The sequence below is a fragment of the Eleutherodactylus coqui genome, chromosome 10, assembly GCF_035609145.1.
Source record: "Eleutherodactylus coqui strain aEleCoq1 chromosome 10, aEleCoq1.hap1, whole genome shotgun sequence".
Taxonomy (NCBI): Eukaryota; Metazoa; Chordata; class Amphibia; order Anura; family Eleutherodactylidae; genus Eleutherodactylus; species Eleutherodactylus coqui.
This window is the reverse complement of record NC_089846.1, coordinates 10,141,125-10,159,802: the sequence shown is the minus strand read 5'-3', so window position 1 is coordinate 10,159,802 and position 18,678 is coordinate 10,141,125. Positions and strand designations below refer to the sequence as shown.

The following is an 18,678-nucleotide window of genomic DNA, read 5'->3' as shown; positions in this document are numbered from 1 at the left end:
CCGTTTTTATAAAACCCACTGAAATCAGCAGGAAAAAAAGAGAAATGTTTAACTCGATTTTAATTATCTTCCTCTCTTCCAAAAATGGAGCAGAGACAGAAAGGCCAAACGCAGATGTGAGCAGAGCGAACTACAAGGAACCGTCCACACGGGCCGGATTTAGGACGCACCACAAGCCGCGGTAACGTCCGCCTGGAGGGTCCCTGTGGGGCTAACATGTTAAGGCTGAATTCACACGGGCGACTGCGCTGTTCGGTGAAGAAACCCGCACAGATATCGCACTCGCAAACTAGAGATTGTGACTGCGAGGGCAATGTGTTTTGCAAGAAATACGCATCACATCGCTGCACAGGAGATTGCCACTAGGAAAAAGTTAAAAATCGCATTAAATTGCATGTAGTTTTGATAGGAAGCCTGAAATATTGCATCGCATGGAACTCACATCTGCATTAGAGATGAGCGAGTAGTGCCTTAGCCGAGTATCTCCCCACTCGTCTCTAAAGATTCGGGGGCCGGCGCGGGTGACAGGTGAGTTGCGGGGGGGAGAGAGAGATCTCCCCTCCGTTCCTCCCCGCTGGCCCCCGAATCTTTAGAGACGAGCGGGGAGATACTCGGCTAAGGCACTATTCACTCGAGTAATGTGCCTTAGCGAGTATACTCGCTCATCTCTAATCTGCATGCAAATATTTTTTCTGCTCCTATGGAGAATAATGGGAAATGTCTCCCAAAAAATAGAATATGCTGCAACATCTCTATCTTGGACTCTCAGTCTGAGAAAAAAGAACGCCCATGTGTATATAAAGCTGGAGAATAATGGGCACCTTTCTCATGTGAGTTCTGTCCAGATCGCAGTTGGACGGCGGTCATATGAAGTAATCGCCTGTGCAAATACACCCTTAGAACTAGAGCGTCCGCTGACAACCATTTGTTCTCCTGCACAGTCATAAAAGTTCTGTCTAGGGGCGCAGACTGCATACCATTATACACTACACACTATATGCAGTGAGCTCCCCCTAGTGGTGGCTGCCGGTGGACAGGGTTTGGCCCTCCTGCTCTTATTTGCCATTTTCTGGTTTGGAGCATTTTATGGATTGTATTAGAGATTTGCAGGACTGGTAATGGCCATATACATGTGCAGTCAAAAAGCCGTATCCGGCGCTATATATCAGTCCTGGTGTCCTGTAATGAAATAACAGTAGTGTGCTTGAATAGGAAGACAAGGATGCGCTACACAATGGGATGGTGCATGGGCGATCGAGGGCCCCGGAACATGAATTTCTATTTTGTGTTATGGCCCCTTTAACAGAGAGTAAAACCCAATTACAAAGTTGAAGAGTAGCATGTAAGAAGCAGAAATCCGCTTCCCGCGTATCTCTACCGCTGCTAGGACTGAAGTAAGGAAAGCCGATTAGAAGTGGCTGATAGGAAAACTAGTTTATTGTAATAGTGTCTGCGCTCCAAGCAAAAGAGAATGTAGTGGTAATATATATATATATATATATATATATATATATATATATGACTCGCCTGATGGGGGGGGGGGGTCCGTCAGGTGACAGAACTCCACACCTATGGTCCAAGTTAACTTCCAATGAAGCACATAATCCCATCCGGTGTCAATGGAAATACCCGGGGCTAGATGAGCCCGGTCATAAAAATAGTCACAAAGTGAGAGATAAACATAAAGTGCAGCGCTACAATGTGCTATATGGTATAGTATGTGGAAGGACTTACCTCACAGGGGGGACTTGGATGCCAACAATCCCCCCCCCCAATCCTAGTAGGTGATGTGGATATGATCCAGTAATTCATTCCATATAAATATGTATAACAGATAACAAGGGCTTGAAAAGGGGTTACCAAACCCCGAAACGCGTTGCCAGGCTATTTGTATACATTTTGTTTTCTGTTGTGTTATCTGTTATACATATTTATATGGAATGAATTACTGGATCAGATCCACATCATCTACTAGGATTGGGTGTGGGGGAGGGGGGGGGGGGTTGTCCGCATCCAAGTCCCTCCTGTGCAGTAAGTCCTTCCACATACTATACCATATAGCATATAGTAGCGCTGCACTTTATGTTTATCTCTCACTTTGTGTCTGCTCTGATTGGGACAGATCATCCAGGAAGTCGTCCACCATCGTCTGCAGGGGATTCTGATACCGATTTGTGCTGAGAATCCCTGGAGTGAACACAGGTCCAACGAGGTGATTGCGCCAAATTCCAACCCGCATGTTCACGCTGAAATCTGCATTGTCCTCTGCTTGGGTCGGCTCTTACTAGTAACTTGCATCGCATCTGCACTGAATGACCTTCATTAAGGGCCCATTTACACAGAACGATGATTGCTTAAAATTCGCTCAAACAGCAGTTTGAGTGACAGTTTTGAGCGATCACTTTGCATAACTCTTAAGTAGCTAATTAGCTACTTAAGAGGTTATTGGCTTGTAAATAAAGGTGGAGCAGGATACCACTGATACCTCTAAGAACAGCAGCAGCACTGACAGCATGGAGAATAAAGCAGCTATCAGCGGTATCCCACTGAGAACTCCGAGCGGGATACCAGCTGAAAGAATAGTATCAGTGGTATCCCGCTGAGAGCTCAGCGTGCGGTGCTGATAAGAGTCATCACTTACTTTTAGCTTGCTTAAAGTCAGTGATGAACGAATAGTGCACGATGGCCGCACGTTGGACGCAATGATTAGCACTCAAAAGACGGCTTTTGAACGACTTTTGAGCAATAATCGTTGTGTCTGAATGGGCCTTAACACGGTCCTGCTATGATAGTGCGAGTCCCAGACTGCACTGTCCAGCGGCTCCATCAGGGGCGTAACTATAGGGGATGCAGTTGCACTCAGGCTCAGGAGCTTTAGGGAGCCCATAAGGCTTCCCTTTCCATATAGGTAGCCCAGTACTAGGACTAAAGCATTATAGTTGGGGGCCCCGTTACAGGTCTTGCATTGGGGCCCAGAAGCTTCAAGTTATGCCTCTGGGCTCCATGCATGTATCATAGCAGGAGGCGGCTACTTTAAATACACTTTTCTTACTTTGAGTTATAGCAGCGGTCCCACGGGACTATAAGAGACGCGGAAAGCTGATTTCTGCTACTCTTCAACTTCGTAATTGGGTTTTAGTTCCTATCTCTTACAGGGGCACAACAGGGTCTGTTCTCCATCCCATTCTGTAGCACATCCATGTCTTCCTATTCAAGTAAACTCCTGTTATTTCAGTATAGTACACCAGTACTGAGATATAGCGCTGGAGCCGCCACCATACACCATATATAACGTAATCTCTAGCATTTATCCCTTAGCAAACCTCAAGCGATGCAAGAGCCACCAATATTATATTTGTTGATGCTATATAAACTTAACAGTGCCGGCCAATCAGAACCTACAATGCTGTGTGCAGTACCACGTGTGACCACTAGATGGGAATGTAGAAGCCTCACTAGAAGTATGTAATTTGTAAACCTGCTCACCAGTCCTGTATACTGCAGAATATCAGTCACCGTCAGAGTTCCAGTTCGACACCAAAGATAGACTTTGCATTATCCTCTTCAATCGAGTTGTAAAACGTTCTGCGGCTTCTGGGAAGGCTGGGTGGCGACCATATACTGCTTATATGTACAGTGGAGATATTGGGGGAGCTGCTGCAGTTAGGATAAGTGCAAACAGCAGATACCGAGCGACTCAGAAGTTCTGTTCTTAATTCCAGATGAGTAATTTTGTCTCTTGCACCTTTCACAACGGAGAAAAAGGTCTGATCCTGATACTTCCTGACAAGTGTGCACACCCAGGACCTAGTAGATTATACCTTATTACACTCCAGTGCAGACAGAGCCCAAATTATACAAGTCCCATCCTGGCAGCACAGGCAGTCCCACTCCCAATGTGAGGAATCCAGTGCAGCCTCCTGTCTCTAATGAGAGATGACATACAATCTGTACAGTCTCTATAGGCTATACACATGACTTCACCCGGGCATTGCCCATCCTGACACCGTAAATCTACCTCCAGGATACAAAACCTAAGCACAGCATATAGCAGAAGCAGAGTCAAACTAGGAATGTACAGATATAGACGTACCATAATCCTGCCCCCTATGTACAAGAATATATCTACTATAATACTGCCCCCTATGTGCAAGAATATAACTACTATAATACTGCCCCCTATGTACAAGAATATAACTGCTATAATACTGCCCCCTATGTACAAGAATATAACTACTATAATACTGCCCCCTATGTACAAGAATATAACTACTATAATACTGCCTCCTATGTACAAGAATATAACTACTATAATACTGCTCCCTATGTACAAGAATATAACTACTATAATACTGCCCCCTATGTACAAGAATATAACTACTATAATACTGCCCTCTATGTACAAGAATATAACTACTATAATACTGCTCCCTATGTACAAGAATATAACTACTATAATACTGCCCCCTATGTACAATAATATAACTACTATTATACTGCCCCCTATGTAGAAGAATATAACTACTATAATACTGCCTCTATGTACAAGAATATAACTACTATAATACTGCCCCCTATGTACAAGAATATAACTACTATAATACTGCCCCCTATGTACAGGAATATAACTACTATAATACTGCCCTCTATGTACAAGAATATAACTACTATAATACTGCTCCTATATACAAGAATATAACTACTATAATACTGCTCCTATGCACAAGAATATAACTACTATAATACTGCCCCCTATGTACAAGAATATAACTACTATAATACTGCCTCCTATGTACAAGAACTACTATAATACTGCCTCCTATGTACAAGAATATAACTACTATAATACTGTCCTCTATGTACAAGAATATAACTACTATAATACTGCTCCCTATGTACAAGAATATAACTACTATAATACTGCTCCCTATGTACAAGAATATAACTACTATAATACTGTCCTCTATGTACAAGAATATAACTACTATAATACTGCCCCCTATGTACAAGAATATAACTACTATAATACTGCTCCCTATGTACAAGAATATAACTACTATAATACTGCTCCCTATGTACAAGAATATAACTACTATAATACTGCCCCCTATGTACAAGAATATAACTAATCCAATACTACCACCCTATGTACAAGAATATAACTACTATAATACTGCCCCCTACGTACAAGAATATAACTACTATAATACTGCCCCTATGTACGAGAATATAACTACTATAATACTGCCCCCTATGTACAAGAATATAACTACTATAATACTGCCCCCTATGTACAAGAATATAACTACTATAATACTGCCCCCTATGTACAAGAATATAACTACTATAATACTGCCCCCTATGTACAAGAATATAACTACTATAATACTGCCCCCTATGTACTAGAATATAACTACTATAATACTGCCCCCATGTACAAGAATATAACTACTATAATACTGCCCCCTATGTACAAGAATATAACTACTATAATACTGCCCCCTATGTACAAGAATATAACTACTATAATACTGTCCCCTATGTACAAGAATATAACTACTATAATACTGCCCCTATGTACAAGAATATAACTACTATAATACTGCCCCCTATGTACAAGAATATAACTACTATAATACTGCCCCCTATGTACAAGAATATAACTACTATAATACTGCCCCCTATGTACAAGAATATAACTACTATAATACTGCTCCCTATGTACAAGAATATCACTACTATAATACTGCCCCCTATGTACAAGAATATAACTACTATAATACTGCCCCCTATGTACAAGAATATAACTACTATAATACTGCCCCCTATGTACAAGAATATAACTACTATAATACTGCCCCCTATGTACAAGAATATAACTATTATAATACTGCCCCCTATGTACAAGAATATAACTACTATAATACTGCCCCTATGTACAAGAATATAACTACTATAATACTGCTCCCTATGTACAAGAATATAACTACTATAATACTGCCTCCTATGTACAAGAATATAACTACTATAATACTGCCCCCTATGTACAAGAATATAACTACTATAATACTGCCTCCTATGTACAAGAATATAACTACTATAATACTGCCCTCTATGTACAAGAATATAACTACTATAATACTGCCCTCTATGTACAAGAATATAAGTACTATAATACTGCCTCCTATGTACAAGAATATAACTACTATAATACTGCTCCCTATGTACAAGAATATAACTACTATAATACTGCCCCCTGTGTACAAGAATATAACTACTATAATACTGCCCCCCTATGTACAAGAATATAAGTACTATAATACTGCTCTCTATGTACAAGAATATAATTACTATAATACTGCCTCCTATGTACAAGAATATAACTACTATAATACTGCCCCCTATGTACAAGAATATAAGTACTATAATACTGCTCTCTATGTACAAGAATATAACTACTATAATACTGCCTCCTATGTACAAGAATATAACTACTATAATACTGCCCCCTATGTACAAGAATATAAGTACTATAATACTGCCCCCTATGTACAAGAATATAACTACTATAATACTGCCCTCTATGTACAAGAATATAACTACTATAATACTGCCCTCTATGTACAAGAATATAAGTACTATAATACTGCCCTCTATGTACAAGAATATAACTACTATAATACACAATGTTTAATGTTATGGCTGTATATCGCCCCCTCTTGGTAGCAGCTCCTGTCTGCATGCTGTGATGTCTGTCTGGTGTTTCCACCCTTACTTTGGTGATATATCATGTACTGAGTCTGACCTCCCAGTAGCCTCCTCCATGCTTTGCATTAACAGCTGGCACCACCTAGTGTCCGTATTTTCATAAAAGATCACATTAGATTCTATTTAGTAATATTGGCGGATCCCTCTGAGTAATCGACTGTCTCTTTCTGCAGCAGGCAACATGTCTCAGACTAAAGGCACGGTGGTCCTGGCATACAGCGGGGGGCTTGACACCTCCTGCATTCTTCTGTGGCTGAAGGAACAGGGATATGACGTCATCGCTTATCTGGTGAGTTGGGGTCAGTCTTGTCATTTGGCCCTACATGGTAAAGAGAGTCACACTCATGCATATCTGTAATGTCCTGAAGTAGGAGGGGCTAATAAAATTGGCATGGTGGGGAGGTTATTACCACTTGGCTCACCATTGTGGTGACGGACTGTGGATGGCAGCACTGTGATTGGTGAATGATCTCGCAGATTTCTAGGCAGGTTTGTCATTCAAGTGGGTGAAAGTTAGGCAACGAGCACTGGAGAGGCATTCTGTTGGCTCCGAGGTCCTAGGGTGGGTGAAGCAGCCCCCATGACCTCCCCATAAAGTGCCACGGCCTCCACTAAACTATTATCTGTTATATTGTGTGAGTACATCTGTCTGGGATGATTTAGCGATCCTTCATTGAGCAGGGGGTTGGACCCGACGACCTGGAGGACCTGATGACCCCAGAGGACCCTTCCAACTCTACCATTCTAGGATTCTATGTCACCTGTAGGGATTCTGCTGTCGCTGCAGATTTGGCAATGGAGAAGATAACGCCACATAAGCATTCACCGTTGCGACCATTTTCCCCTTTGCTGCGCCGTCACTTTAAATATGAGCTCTAGTTGAGCAGCTGATGACAGTAAAGTGAATAATAGACAAGTCAGAAGAGAACACAACAGCTGTGGAGGTCATAATTACTACTGGGTCTACTAACAGGAATCCCTACTACTATTGGGGCCACTATCAGGGGCCACTATTACTACTGAGTTCACTATGGGGGGGTCACTATTACTACTGGGGCCACTAATGGGGATCACTATTACTACTGGGGCCATTTTTAGGGTACACTATTACTACTAGGGTCACTATGGGGGACACTTAATACTGGGGTAACTATGATGGTCATTGTTACTACTGGGGTAACTATGGGGGTCACTATTACTACTGGGGCCACTAACAGGGGTCACTATTACTACTGGGGCCACTATCCGGGGACACTATTACTACTGGGGCCACTATCAGGGGACACTATTACTACTGGGGCCACTAACAGGGGTCACTATTACTACTGGTGACACAATTACTACTGAGGGCACTATCAGGGAACACTATTACTACTGGGGTCACTATGGAGGACACTATTACTACGGAGTTAACTATGGGAGTCACTAATTACTACTGGGGTAGCTACGGGGGTCACTATTACTACTGTGGACACTATTACTACTTGGGTCACTATCAGGGAACACTATTACTACTGGGGTCACTATGGAGGACGCTATTACTACTGAGTTAACTATAGGGGTCACTATTACTACTAGGGTCACTATGGAGGACACTTACTACTGGGGTAACTATTAGTACTGGGGCCACTATCAGGGGACACTATTAGTAGTGGGGTCACTATGGAAGACACTATTACTACTGGGGTAACTATAGGGGTCATTATTACTACTAGGGCCACTATTAGGGAACACTTATTACTTGGGCCACTATTACTACTGGGGCCTCTATCAGGGGTCACTATTACTATTGGGGCCACTATAGAAGACACTATCACTACTGGCGTAACTATCGGGGTCATTGTTACTACTAGGGCCACTATCAGGGGACACTTATTACTTGGGCCACTATCACTACTGGGGCCACTATTACTACTGGGGCCTCTATCAGGGGTCACTATTACTACCGGGGCCACTACTGAAGGACATGATTGCTACTGGGGCAACTAATGGAATACTATTACTACTGGGGCCACTATTCGTACTGGGCTCACTATGGGGGAAACTATTACTAGTGGGGCCACTATTATGCTGTTGCTTTAGATAAGTCTCAATGCTTGTAAAATAAGTGTTTTTTCTTTTTTGTGAGAAGGGGGCGCCATTGCACACTTCACTGGGGGACAAGGGGAGTCCATGAGCCAACAAAAGGGACCAGACACCCTGCAGAGCCCACAAATCCTCAGATTGGAGAAGGTTGTTACTTGAGATGGAGCAACTAAGATATTGTGTTCCCCATCGCTGCTGTGTGGGGGAGGGGAAGTGACAACCTCACAGTGCCACAGAACAGGGCTGGGAGCCGTTGTCCACAGGGTGGGGGAGGGGCAGCTCTGCGGGTGGATGTCGGAGTAGTAGCAGTAAGGTTCTCTGTCTGAAACTTTCTGTGGAAGGAAGCTGAGTCAGGCAGGGAGCGGCACTCCTCTCCTACAAGGAGCAATAGACTCATTTCCTCCAGGCTAATCTTGGATGCCAGGCCGCCTGGCAGCAAGTCCTTACAGATGCCAACGTCGAACACCCATGAGAGGAAGATGCAGAGTTATGTCACAGCTGCACGCTGCCCGAATATCAACTGCAGACAGTTACTATGGGGCAGATCTACTAATAAGGTCTAATAGACCGCTACTGCGCTCACAGTAACCCGGCCGGTATTCGGAGATAAACAACTGCCTGTATACCCTGGACCAGGGGCGTACCTAAAGGCTCAGGGCCCGGGTGCAAAAGTTCAGCTCGGGGCCCCCCCACCCCGGGCCTCCACCCCACACGCCCCCGTACCCATACCTAGATCGTGCTGCATACATGATCTGTCCCTTGGCGTAATCTTTCCAAACATGATGCATTTCCTGCACTACATAAAGCTTTGTTTGTAGCCCCGCAGGCCACTCTCACACACCGCTTTTTACCGATATTAGCACAGCGCCCCGAGCGCCGTACTAACCGCGGTACAACACTCCCATAGATTTTAATGAGGTTACTCAAATCTGCGCTCGAACGCGGTGTTTCTAACGCTGTGATTTTCGAGAGCTGTCTGTTCTGTTCCTGCATTTTTGTGGTTTTTAACACATCTCATCACCCATCACAATGATGGGGTGCATTGAAGAGTGCTGTCACACGCTGTAACCTGTGTTCGAAAACGCTGCTCGAAATTACGGTAAAAATGCCACGATTTTGAGCTGCGTTTTCTGAACACATGTGAGAGCGGCCTTAGGGGGGTCATGTTTATGTTGCACTTTAGAACCACAATTAAGACACATAAAAAACCTGCATGCAGTATATAAAGACCGCGTACGGTATTAGGGTGACCGCCCACTAGAGGTTTTTTTCACGGCGAAATTCGCAGCGTTTTTTTTCTCTGCAGGGGTCTATGGGACTTGTAATGTGAAAATCACGATCACACAAAATCGCGATTTCGCGGTAAATTGCGATTTTGCGCGATCGCTATTTTAGCATTACAAGTCCCATAGACCCCTGCAGAAAAAAAAAACGCTGCGAATTTCGCCGTGAAAAAAAATGTAGTGGGTAGTCACCCTAAAGGAGCCGCAGACACTATTAATAACAGCATGTGGTTTTGACGCGTTTTTTAATTGCGTGTAAAGGGTGCAAATAAATACAGTAAATCCAGCGAGATGTGTAACTTATACCAGAGAGAGAGAGATATGTGATAGAGAGATATGTGATAGAGAGATATGTGATAGATAGATAGATAGATAGGAGATAGATAGATATGAGATAGATAGATATGTGATAGATAGATAGATAGATAGATATGAGATAGATAGATATGAGATAGATAGATAGGAGATAGATAGATATGAGATAGATAGATAGATATGAGATAGATAGATAGGAGATAGATAGATAGGAGATAGATAGATAGATAGATAGATAGATAGATAGATAGATAGGAGATAGATAGATAGATAGATAGATAGATAGATAGGAGATAGATAGATAGATAGGAGATAGATAGATAGATAGATAGATAGATAGATAGATAGATAGATAGATAGATAGATAGATAGATAGATAGATAGATAGATAGATAGGAGATAGATAGATAGATAGATATGAGATAGATAGATAGATAGATAGATGTGAGATAGATAGATGTGAGATAGATAGATAGATAGATAGGAGATAGATAGATAGATAGATAGGAGATAGATAGATAGGAGATAGATAGATAGATAGGAGATAGATAGATAGATAGGAGATAGATAGATAGATAGGAGATAGATAGATAGATAGATATGAGATAGATAGAAAGATATGAGATAGATAGATAGATATGAGATAGATAGATAGATATGAGATAGATAGATAGATATGAGATAGATAGATAGATATGAGATAGATAGATAGATAGATAGGAGATAGATAGATAGATAGGAGATAGATAGATAGATAGATAGATAGATAGATAGATAGGAGATAGATAGATAGATAGGAGATAGATAGATAGATAGGAGATAGATAGATAGATAGATAGATAGATAGATAGATAGATAGATAGATAGGAGATAGATAGATAGATAGGAGATAGATAGATAGATAGATAGATAGGAGATAGATAGATAGATAGGAGATAGATAGATAGATAGATAGATAGGAGATAGATAGATAGATAGGAGATAGATAGATAGATAGGAGATAGATAGATAGATGTGAGATAGATAGATGTGAGATAGATAGATGTGAGATAGATAGATGTGAGATAGATAGATAGGAGATAGATAGATAGATAGGAGATAGATAGGTAGGTAGGTAGACAGATATGAGATAGATAGGTAGGTAGGTAGATAGACAGATACACACACATATATACACTTACCCCAGGGCTCGGTCCACTTCTCCTCCATGTGACAGCAGCAGCAGGAGAGGTAAACTCAGAAGCTTCCCCGTTCAGAAGGAAGCAGGGGGGGCAGCACATGATCCCTGTGCCCTGCCGTCTCATGTGACTTCCTCCCCTGCCGTCCCATGTGACCTCCTCCCTCCTCCCCTGCCGGCCCATGTAAGTACCTCCCTGCTTTTCCTCTCAGGCTGGCTGTTCTGACTGCCGCATCATGCGGGGGAAAGAACGGTCAGCCATTAATGCACTGAATGTGCATGGGGGTATGGGGAGGGCAGCCCCGGGGCCCCCTGAGCTCATGGGCCGGGTCGCCATGGCGACCCCAGCACCCCCTGATGCTACGCCTATGCCCTGGACGATTGTCTTATTTTACTGGCATTGAAAGCGCCAATGCGTAATATATACAACATATATTTGAACCACTGAGACTTGTCGGAGGTGATAGAGTAATAGTGCCCCCAGTAGTAGCCCCAATAGTACTTGTGACCCCCTTAATGGTCCTAGTAGTAATAGAGCCCCCAGTAGTAGCCCCAATAGTACTTGTGACCCCCCCCTTAATGGTCCTAGTAGTAATAGTGATTCCCATTAATGGCTCTAGTAGCGATGGTGACCCCCCCCCCCCCATATTGTCCCCAGCAGTAATAGTGATTCCCATCATTGGCCCCAGTAGTAATAGAGTAATAGTGTCCCCTCTAGTGACCTCTGCAGTAACAGTGACCCTTATAGGGGCCCCAGTAGTGATAGTGTCTCCCTTAATAGACCTAGTTGTAATAGTGTCCCCCATAGTGACACCAGTGTTAATAGTGTTTGACATAGTGGCCCTAGTAGTAATAATACCCCATAGTGGCTTGTGCAGTAGAACATGTCCCCAATAGTAGCCCTAGCAGTAATGGTGTCCCCTGTAGTGAACCCAGTACTGATAGTATTCCCCATAGTGGCTCCAGTAGTGATAGTACCCTATAGTGGCCCCAGGAGTAACAATGTCTCACTTAATGGCTCCAGTAGTAATAGTCACCCTGTTAGTCGCCCCAGTAATAATTGTATCCCATAGTGGCCCCAACAGAAATAGTGTCCCCCTTTATGGCCCCAGTAGTAATACTGACCAGGTTAGTGGCCCAGTACAAATAGTCACCCTCATAGTGGTGTCAGTAATAATAGTGACCTTTATAGTAATAGTAGTCTTAGTAGTAGTAGTAATGACCTTAAAGGGGTTGTCCCGCGCCGAAACGGGTTTTTTTTTTTTTCAACCCCCCCCCCGTTCGGCGCGAGACAACCCCGATGCAGGGAGGTAAAGAAAGCTCACCGGAGCGCTTACCTTAATCCCCGCGCTCCGGTGACTTCTCTACTCACCGCTGAAGATGGCCTCTTCCTCCGTGGACCGCAGCTCTTCTGTGCGGTCCATTGCCGATTCCAGCCTCCTGATTGGCTGGAATCGGCACGTGACGGGGCGGAGCTACACGGAGCTACACGGAGCCCCATAGAAGACTGCAGAAGACCCGGACTGCGCAAGCGCGGCTAATTTGGCCATCGGAGGGCGAAAATTAGTCGGCACCATGGAGACGAGGACGCCAGCAACGGAGCAGGTAAGTATAAAACTTTTTATAACTTCTGCATGGCTCATAATTAATGCACAATGTATATTACAAAGTGCATTATTATGGCCATGCAGAAGTGTATAGACCCACTTGCTGCCTCGGGACAACCCCTTTAATATTGGCCTCAGTAGTAAAAGTGTCCCTCATAGTGACCTCAGTAGCCTATAGTGGCTCCAGCATTAACTCCTTAAGGACCAAGCTGGTAAATATATGGCGCTTGGTTCTAGGATTTAATCCCCACCAATAACAAAAATACAGCGCAGGATTAAAGCAGGCTTGCTTCTTAGCTGTTAGTCACAGCTGAGGACCCAGAGGAGAACGGAGAACTGCTTCTGTCTTCTCCTTTACCGGGTACAAAGTGCTCAGTGAGTGCTATGTACTAAGAAGTGAAAGTGGAAGTGTTTCTTCCACTAAGCAAGCCGGCAATCATGTGACCACCAGGAGCCCCCTGTTAAAGCAGAGCTGCAGAGTCCTAGCAGACCGCGATCCGTTCTCTCAGTGACTATTGTCACTACAGGGGGATCCTTTTTCCTGTAACTGGGACTCCTATGGATGCCCCAACTACAGGGCAAAAGTATGAAAATTAAAAAATGTGAATGACCACCAGGTGTCTTATAGGACGACATAAAAAATGTTACTAAAATAACACAGTATGTTGGGCTGAATGAAGACAATGTCCATCTAGTTCAGCCTGTCTCCACCCTCTAGTTGATCCAGAGGAAGGCAAAAACCCCAAGAGGCAGAAGCCAATTAGCCCATTTGGGGGAAATGTCCTTCCCGACTCCATAAAATAAGTTGAAAAAAAATGACAGAATAAAATATAAATATATACATAAAAAAGAAAATGACCCGAAGCCGACACCAAACAGAACCGCCGCCGTATGCGCCCTGTGATCCCAAACCATCCATATTATATATCAAAACGGCCGAAACAAAATAAAGAGCCCGTTCCCGCACTTCATTTTAGAGTAAATTTACTAATTTAAAAATAACCTATAAGTAAAAAAAAACACTTGTTTTTCCAGCTTTTTACACCCCAAAAGGCTAAAAAAACAGAGAAAAAAAAGTCAGTGAAGAAAAGATTTTAAAAAATCGCCCTATATGTCACAGAAATAAAAATGCAGCAAAAATAATTTTGGTAGCTGAAGGAAAAAACATAGGGCAGTAAAACCGCCACATGGGTAAAATCCCTAAAAAGTGTCTGGTCCTCAAGGTATAAAACAGCCTGGTCCTTAAGGGGTTAATAGTGGCCTCAGTAGTGATAATGCCCCTCAGCGGTAATGGTGGCCCCAGTAGTAATTATGACCTTCATAGTGGCACCATGGGCAACGAATATGGCTGGTAAAAAATAAATCGTGGCGCCCCTCTACGGCCCTGCAGGCTCGGACCCTCCTGGTTGGGGGCCCCTCTACGGCCCTGCAGGCTCGGACCCCTCCTGGTTGGGGCGCCTCTCTACGGCCCTGCAGGCTCGGACCCTCCTGGTTGGGGCGCCCCTCTACGGCCCTGCAGGCTCGGACCCTCCTGGTTGGGGCGCCTCTCTACGGCCCTGCAGGCTCGGACCCTCCTGGTTGGGGCGCCCCTCTACGGCCCTGTAGGCTCGGACCCTCCTGGTTGGGGCGCCCCTCTACGGCCCTGCAGGCTCGGACCCTCCTGGTTGGGGCGCCTCTCTACGGCCCTGCAGGCTCGGACCCCTCCTGGTTGGGGCGCCCCTCTACGGCCCTGCAGGCTCGGACCCCTCCTGGTTGGGGCGCCCCTCTACGGCCCTGCAGGCTCGGACCCTCCTGGTTGGGTCCGCCTGCATAAACTTAATGACGAATGATAAACAAATGATCATTTATCGTAGAGTCGCTGTCAGCATTTATACTCAAAGATTATCCTTCACATTTGCACATTTTGGCACAATTTGATGCAGTTTAGCGCATTTTTTGCCGCAGTTTAGGCCTCGTCCCTTGTTTCTTCATGAAGGAACCCACTTTTGTCAGACAAAGCAACAAAAGTGTCTAAAACACAGAAAACGTGTCACAAAGCATGTTTGACAATTTTCTGGTGCAATTTGCAGCAAAAAAGGTGGCATTTTCAGTAGTAAGTAAGCCCCGTTACGTATTTTAGATCTTCACAATTTTCTAGAACTCCGCTTGCTGTCCCTGAATGGGAACATTCCCGTCTAAGTGTTAGCGAAATTAAACTTCCCCAACTCAGAGGCCTCTGGAGGGCGCTCCGCTGCTCTAAATGGGATGAAATTTGGACAACAGCCCCTTCAGACGATGCACTTGCCATTTGTGAAAAAAAAAAAGAGCAAAAAGTCGCTGATAGGTGGCGCTGCAGCTATGCAAATCACAAAGGTTCAATAAGTCTCTCTTATCACTGAATGCATCCAGTCAGCTTGTCCTTTGGGTCTGTCCCTGACGCAGGTCTGTCACGGTAGACCTGCTCCACTGCAGCGCCACCTGTCAGCGCCTTTTTTTTAATAAAAACTATTTTTAATAAATGGTGAGCGCATCATCAGAAGTGGTTGCTGTACTAATTTTGCCTCATTTGGAACAGCAGAGCGTCCTCCAGAGGCCGCTGGGTTGGGGAAGTTTAAGTTTGCTAACCCGATATATGCAGTAGCTGAAACCCCATCCTGACTTCTAACTTCTCACAGCTGACTGTTCGTTGCAGTGTATCCAGGGCAGACAATTCTCTGAGAGCTAAACACATCAGCAGCACAACTCTAAGCCTGCGTTCGCACAGGGCGGATTTGCTGCGGTTCTGCTGTGGTTTGCCGTTGCATATCCGCACCGCGACAAAACCGCTGCGTTTGCCGTGCAATGCAGTACAAATGTGTTTGGGCAAAAAGCTGTTCTCACAGAACGGATTCTTTCCGCACTGCCGCAGTGCGGAAATGCAGCTGCAGCGCGGTTTTTCAAGACGCAGCATGTCCATTCTTTTGACTTTTCCGCAGCGCTTTTTCTGTCCACTCTATGGACGCAGGAAAATCCGCACCAAAATACACTGCAAAAGTAAAAAAGCGCTGCGGAAAAAAACACTTGCGGATTTTCCACGCGGAAAATACGCAAGAAAATCCGCAAGACAAAAAATAACCTTTGAAGCGGTTTTGTCGCAGAAGCAGTTCCTCTGCGGCAAAACCGCAACGGAAAAAACGCAGTAAAACCGCAACAAATCCACCCTGTGTGAACCCAGCCTTGGCACAATGTCCACGGGCAAAATAGATTTAACACCTGGTGACATTTCACCACCAGACCCCGTTGTCAGCTCTACACCTGGTGACATCCCCCCACCAGACCCCATTGTCAGCTCTACACCTGGTGACATCCCCCCACCAGACCCCGTTGTCAGCTCTACACCTGGTAACATCCCCCCACCAGACCCCGTTGTCAGCTCTACACCTGGTGACATCCCCCCACCAGACCCCGTTGTCAGCTCTACTCCTGGTGACATCCCACCACCAGACCCCGTTGTCAGCTCTACACCTGGTGACATCCCCACACCAGACCCCGTTGTCAGCTCTACACCTGGTGACATCCCCCCACCAGACCCCGTTGTCAGCTCTACACCTGGTGACATCCCCCCACCAGACCCCGTTGTCAGCTCTACACCTGGTGACATCCCCCCACCAGACCCCGTTGTCAGCTCTCCACCTGGGGGCATCTGATGGTTTCTGTACTGGGGTCTCCTGTGGGATCCTCTCCTTTAGGCTGCCTATCCACGGGCGTTGCGGTATCCAGCGACGGATCTCCGCTGTCAGCCTATCTGACAGAATCGCGGCAAATCGCAATGATTCTCCGCTCGTGGACAGGGGGAAGCTCTCTCCATAGCAACACTATGGAGAGCTTTCACTGCGTTCCCCGTGGCCGGATTATCGGGGAACGCAATTTAAACCCGCCCGTGGACAGGCAGCCTTATACCTGAGGCTCACACATCACCTGACCGCACATTGGGGGGGGCAATACTTCTGTCAACATGAAGTATCTACTATACTGAGGCAGATCTGGTCAAATTTTGCTGCTCAGGACTCTGGGAAAATCAGGTGAGTTGTAATATTAGCCCTTATGGGGGGTGTTGAGGTTTATTTTGAGTGCGGATTTCCACATTTTACTACTTTGTCATAAAGGCACCACAGCAGAAGATAACACTATGGGGGTCCTGGGAGATGGACCCCCAATGATTCCCAAAATGCAGGGGACGTGTGTTACCTAAAGTGCCTCTTTGCTTCTAGTCTAATATTAGGAATATTTATCAAAGTGTCACCTGATTCATTTATAATTATCCATCTCATCATTAGGCAAACATCGGGCAGAATGAGGACTTCGAGGAGGCGAGGAAGAAGGCGATGAACCTCGGAGCGAAGAAGGTAACGCCAAGAGTATCATTACTGTATCTTGTTCATCTTCCATGATCTATGTCTTAAAGGGCAAGTAACCCTTAATTCTTGACCTGTAAGTCAAGGGTTATCTTCTCCTTATCTTGCAATGTCCAGTGGGGGTAGGGGGTTTTTAGTGGTTCCCCTAAATTTGGCCTCCTGTTCTTTCCTTGCTGAGGATGCTGATCCTTCTCCCTCCTGCAGGTCTTCATCGAGGACATACGGAAGGAATTTGTGGAAGAATTCATCTGGCCAGCAGTCCAAGCCAACGCCATCTATGAGGACCGATATCTGCTGGGCACCTCACTGGCCCGTCCTTGTATCGCCAAGAAACAGGTGGAGATCGCTAAAAGAGAGGGGGCAAAGTACGTGTCCCATGGGGCCACCGGGAAGGTAAGTACTATTCTTGTATATTAGAATGCTCCTATATAGGGGGCCCAAATGTAAATACCCCCCACCCCCTGCTGATCTGTGTCCCCTTATAATTGCCCTCTTCCACTGATCTATACCCCCCTATAATTGCCCCCTCCTACTGAAGTATGCCCCCTTATGATTGCCCCTTGCTGTGTGTCTCCCCTATAATTACCCCCTCCATCTGAACTGTGATTCCTCTATAATTAGCACCCCCCCCCTCGATCTGCGTCTCCCCTCATAATTACCTGTCAAACAGTGATGTGTCCTTCCTATAATTGTGACCTCCCTCTGATCTATTTCCCCCTCCTCTTGACCTGTGTTCTCCCTATAATTGCTTCCTTCCTCTGATCTGTGTGTTTGCCCCCATATAAGTGACCCCCTATAATCGCCCCCTCCCTCTGATCATTGCTTCCACTATAATTGACCCCAACCCAGCCTGTGCCTCCCCCCCCCCATAATGGCTCCCACCCACCTAGTCTGTGCCCCCCTGTATAACTGTCCCCTCTGTCTGATCTGTGTGTCATCCCCCCCCCCCCCTATAGTTGTCCCTCTCCTAAGATTTCCCTTTGTGAGACTCATAATGCAGCAAAATTCTGTTCTTCTGATAAGAAAGGAAATTCCGTAGGGGGGAGGATGAAGATCACATAGTAAAGCAA

General features: G+C 45.0%; 1 protein-coding gene across 1 annotated transcript in view; it reads left to right on the top strand.

Moving 5' to 3' along the window:
* ASS1 (argininosuccinate synthase 1) overlaps positions 1 to 18,678 on the top strand; it is a 72,834-nt gene that overhangs the window by 677 nt on the left and 53,479 nt on the right. Inside the window, exons 2-4 of the mRNA XM_066579737.1 lie at positions 6,942 to 7,057; positions 17,531 to 17,599; positions 17,813 to 18,001. Coding sequence (XP_066435834.1) covers positions 6,950 to 7,057; positions 17,531 to 17,599; positions 17,813 to 18,001 — 366 coding nt within the window. The 5' untranslated portion in view covers positions 6,942 to 6,949. The remainder of the gene's footprint in view (positions 1 to 6,941; positions 7,058 to 17,530; positions 17,600 to 17,812; positions 18,002 to 18,678) is intronic.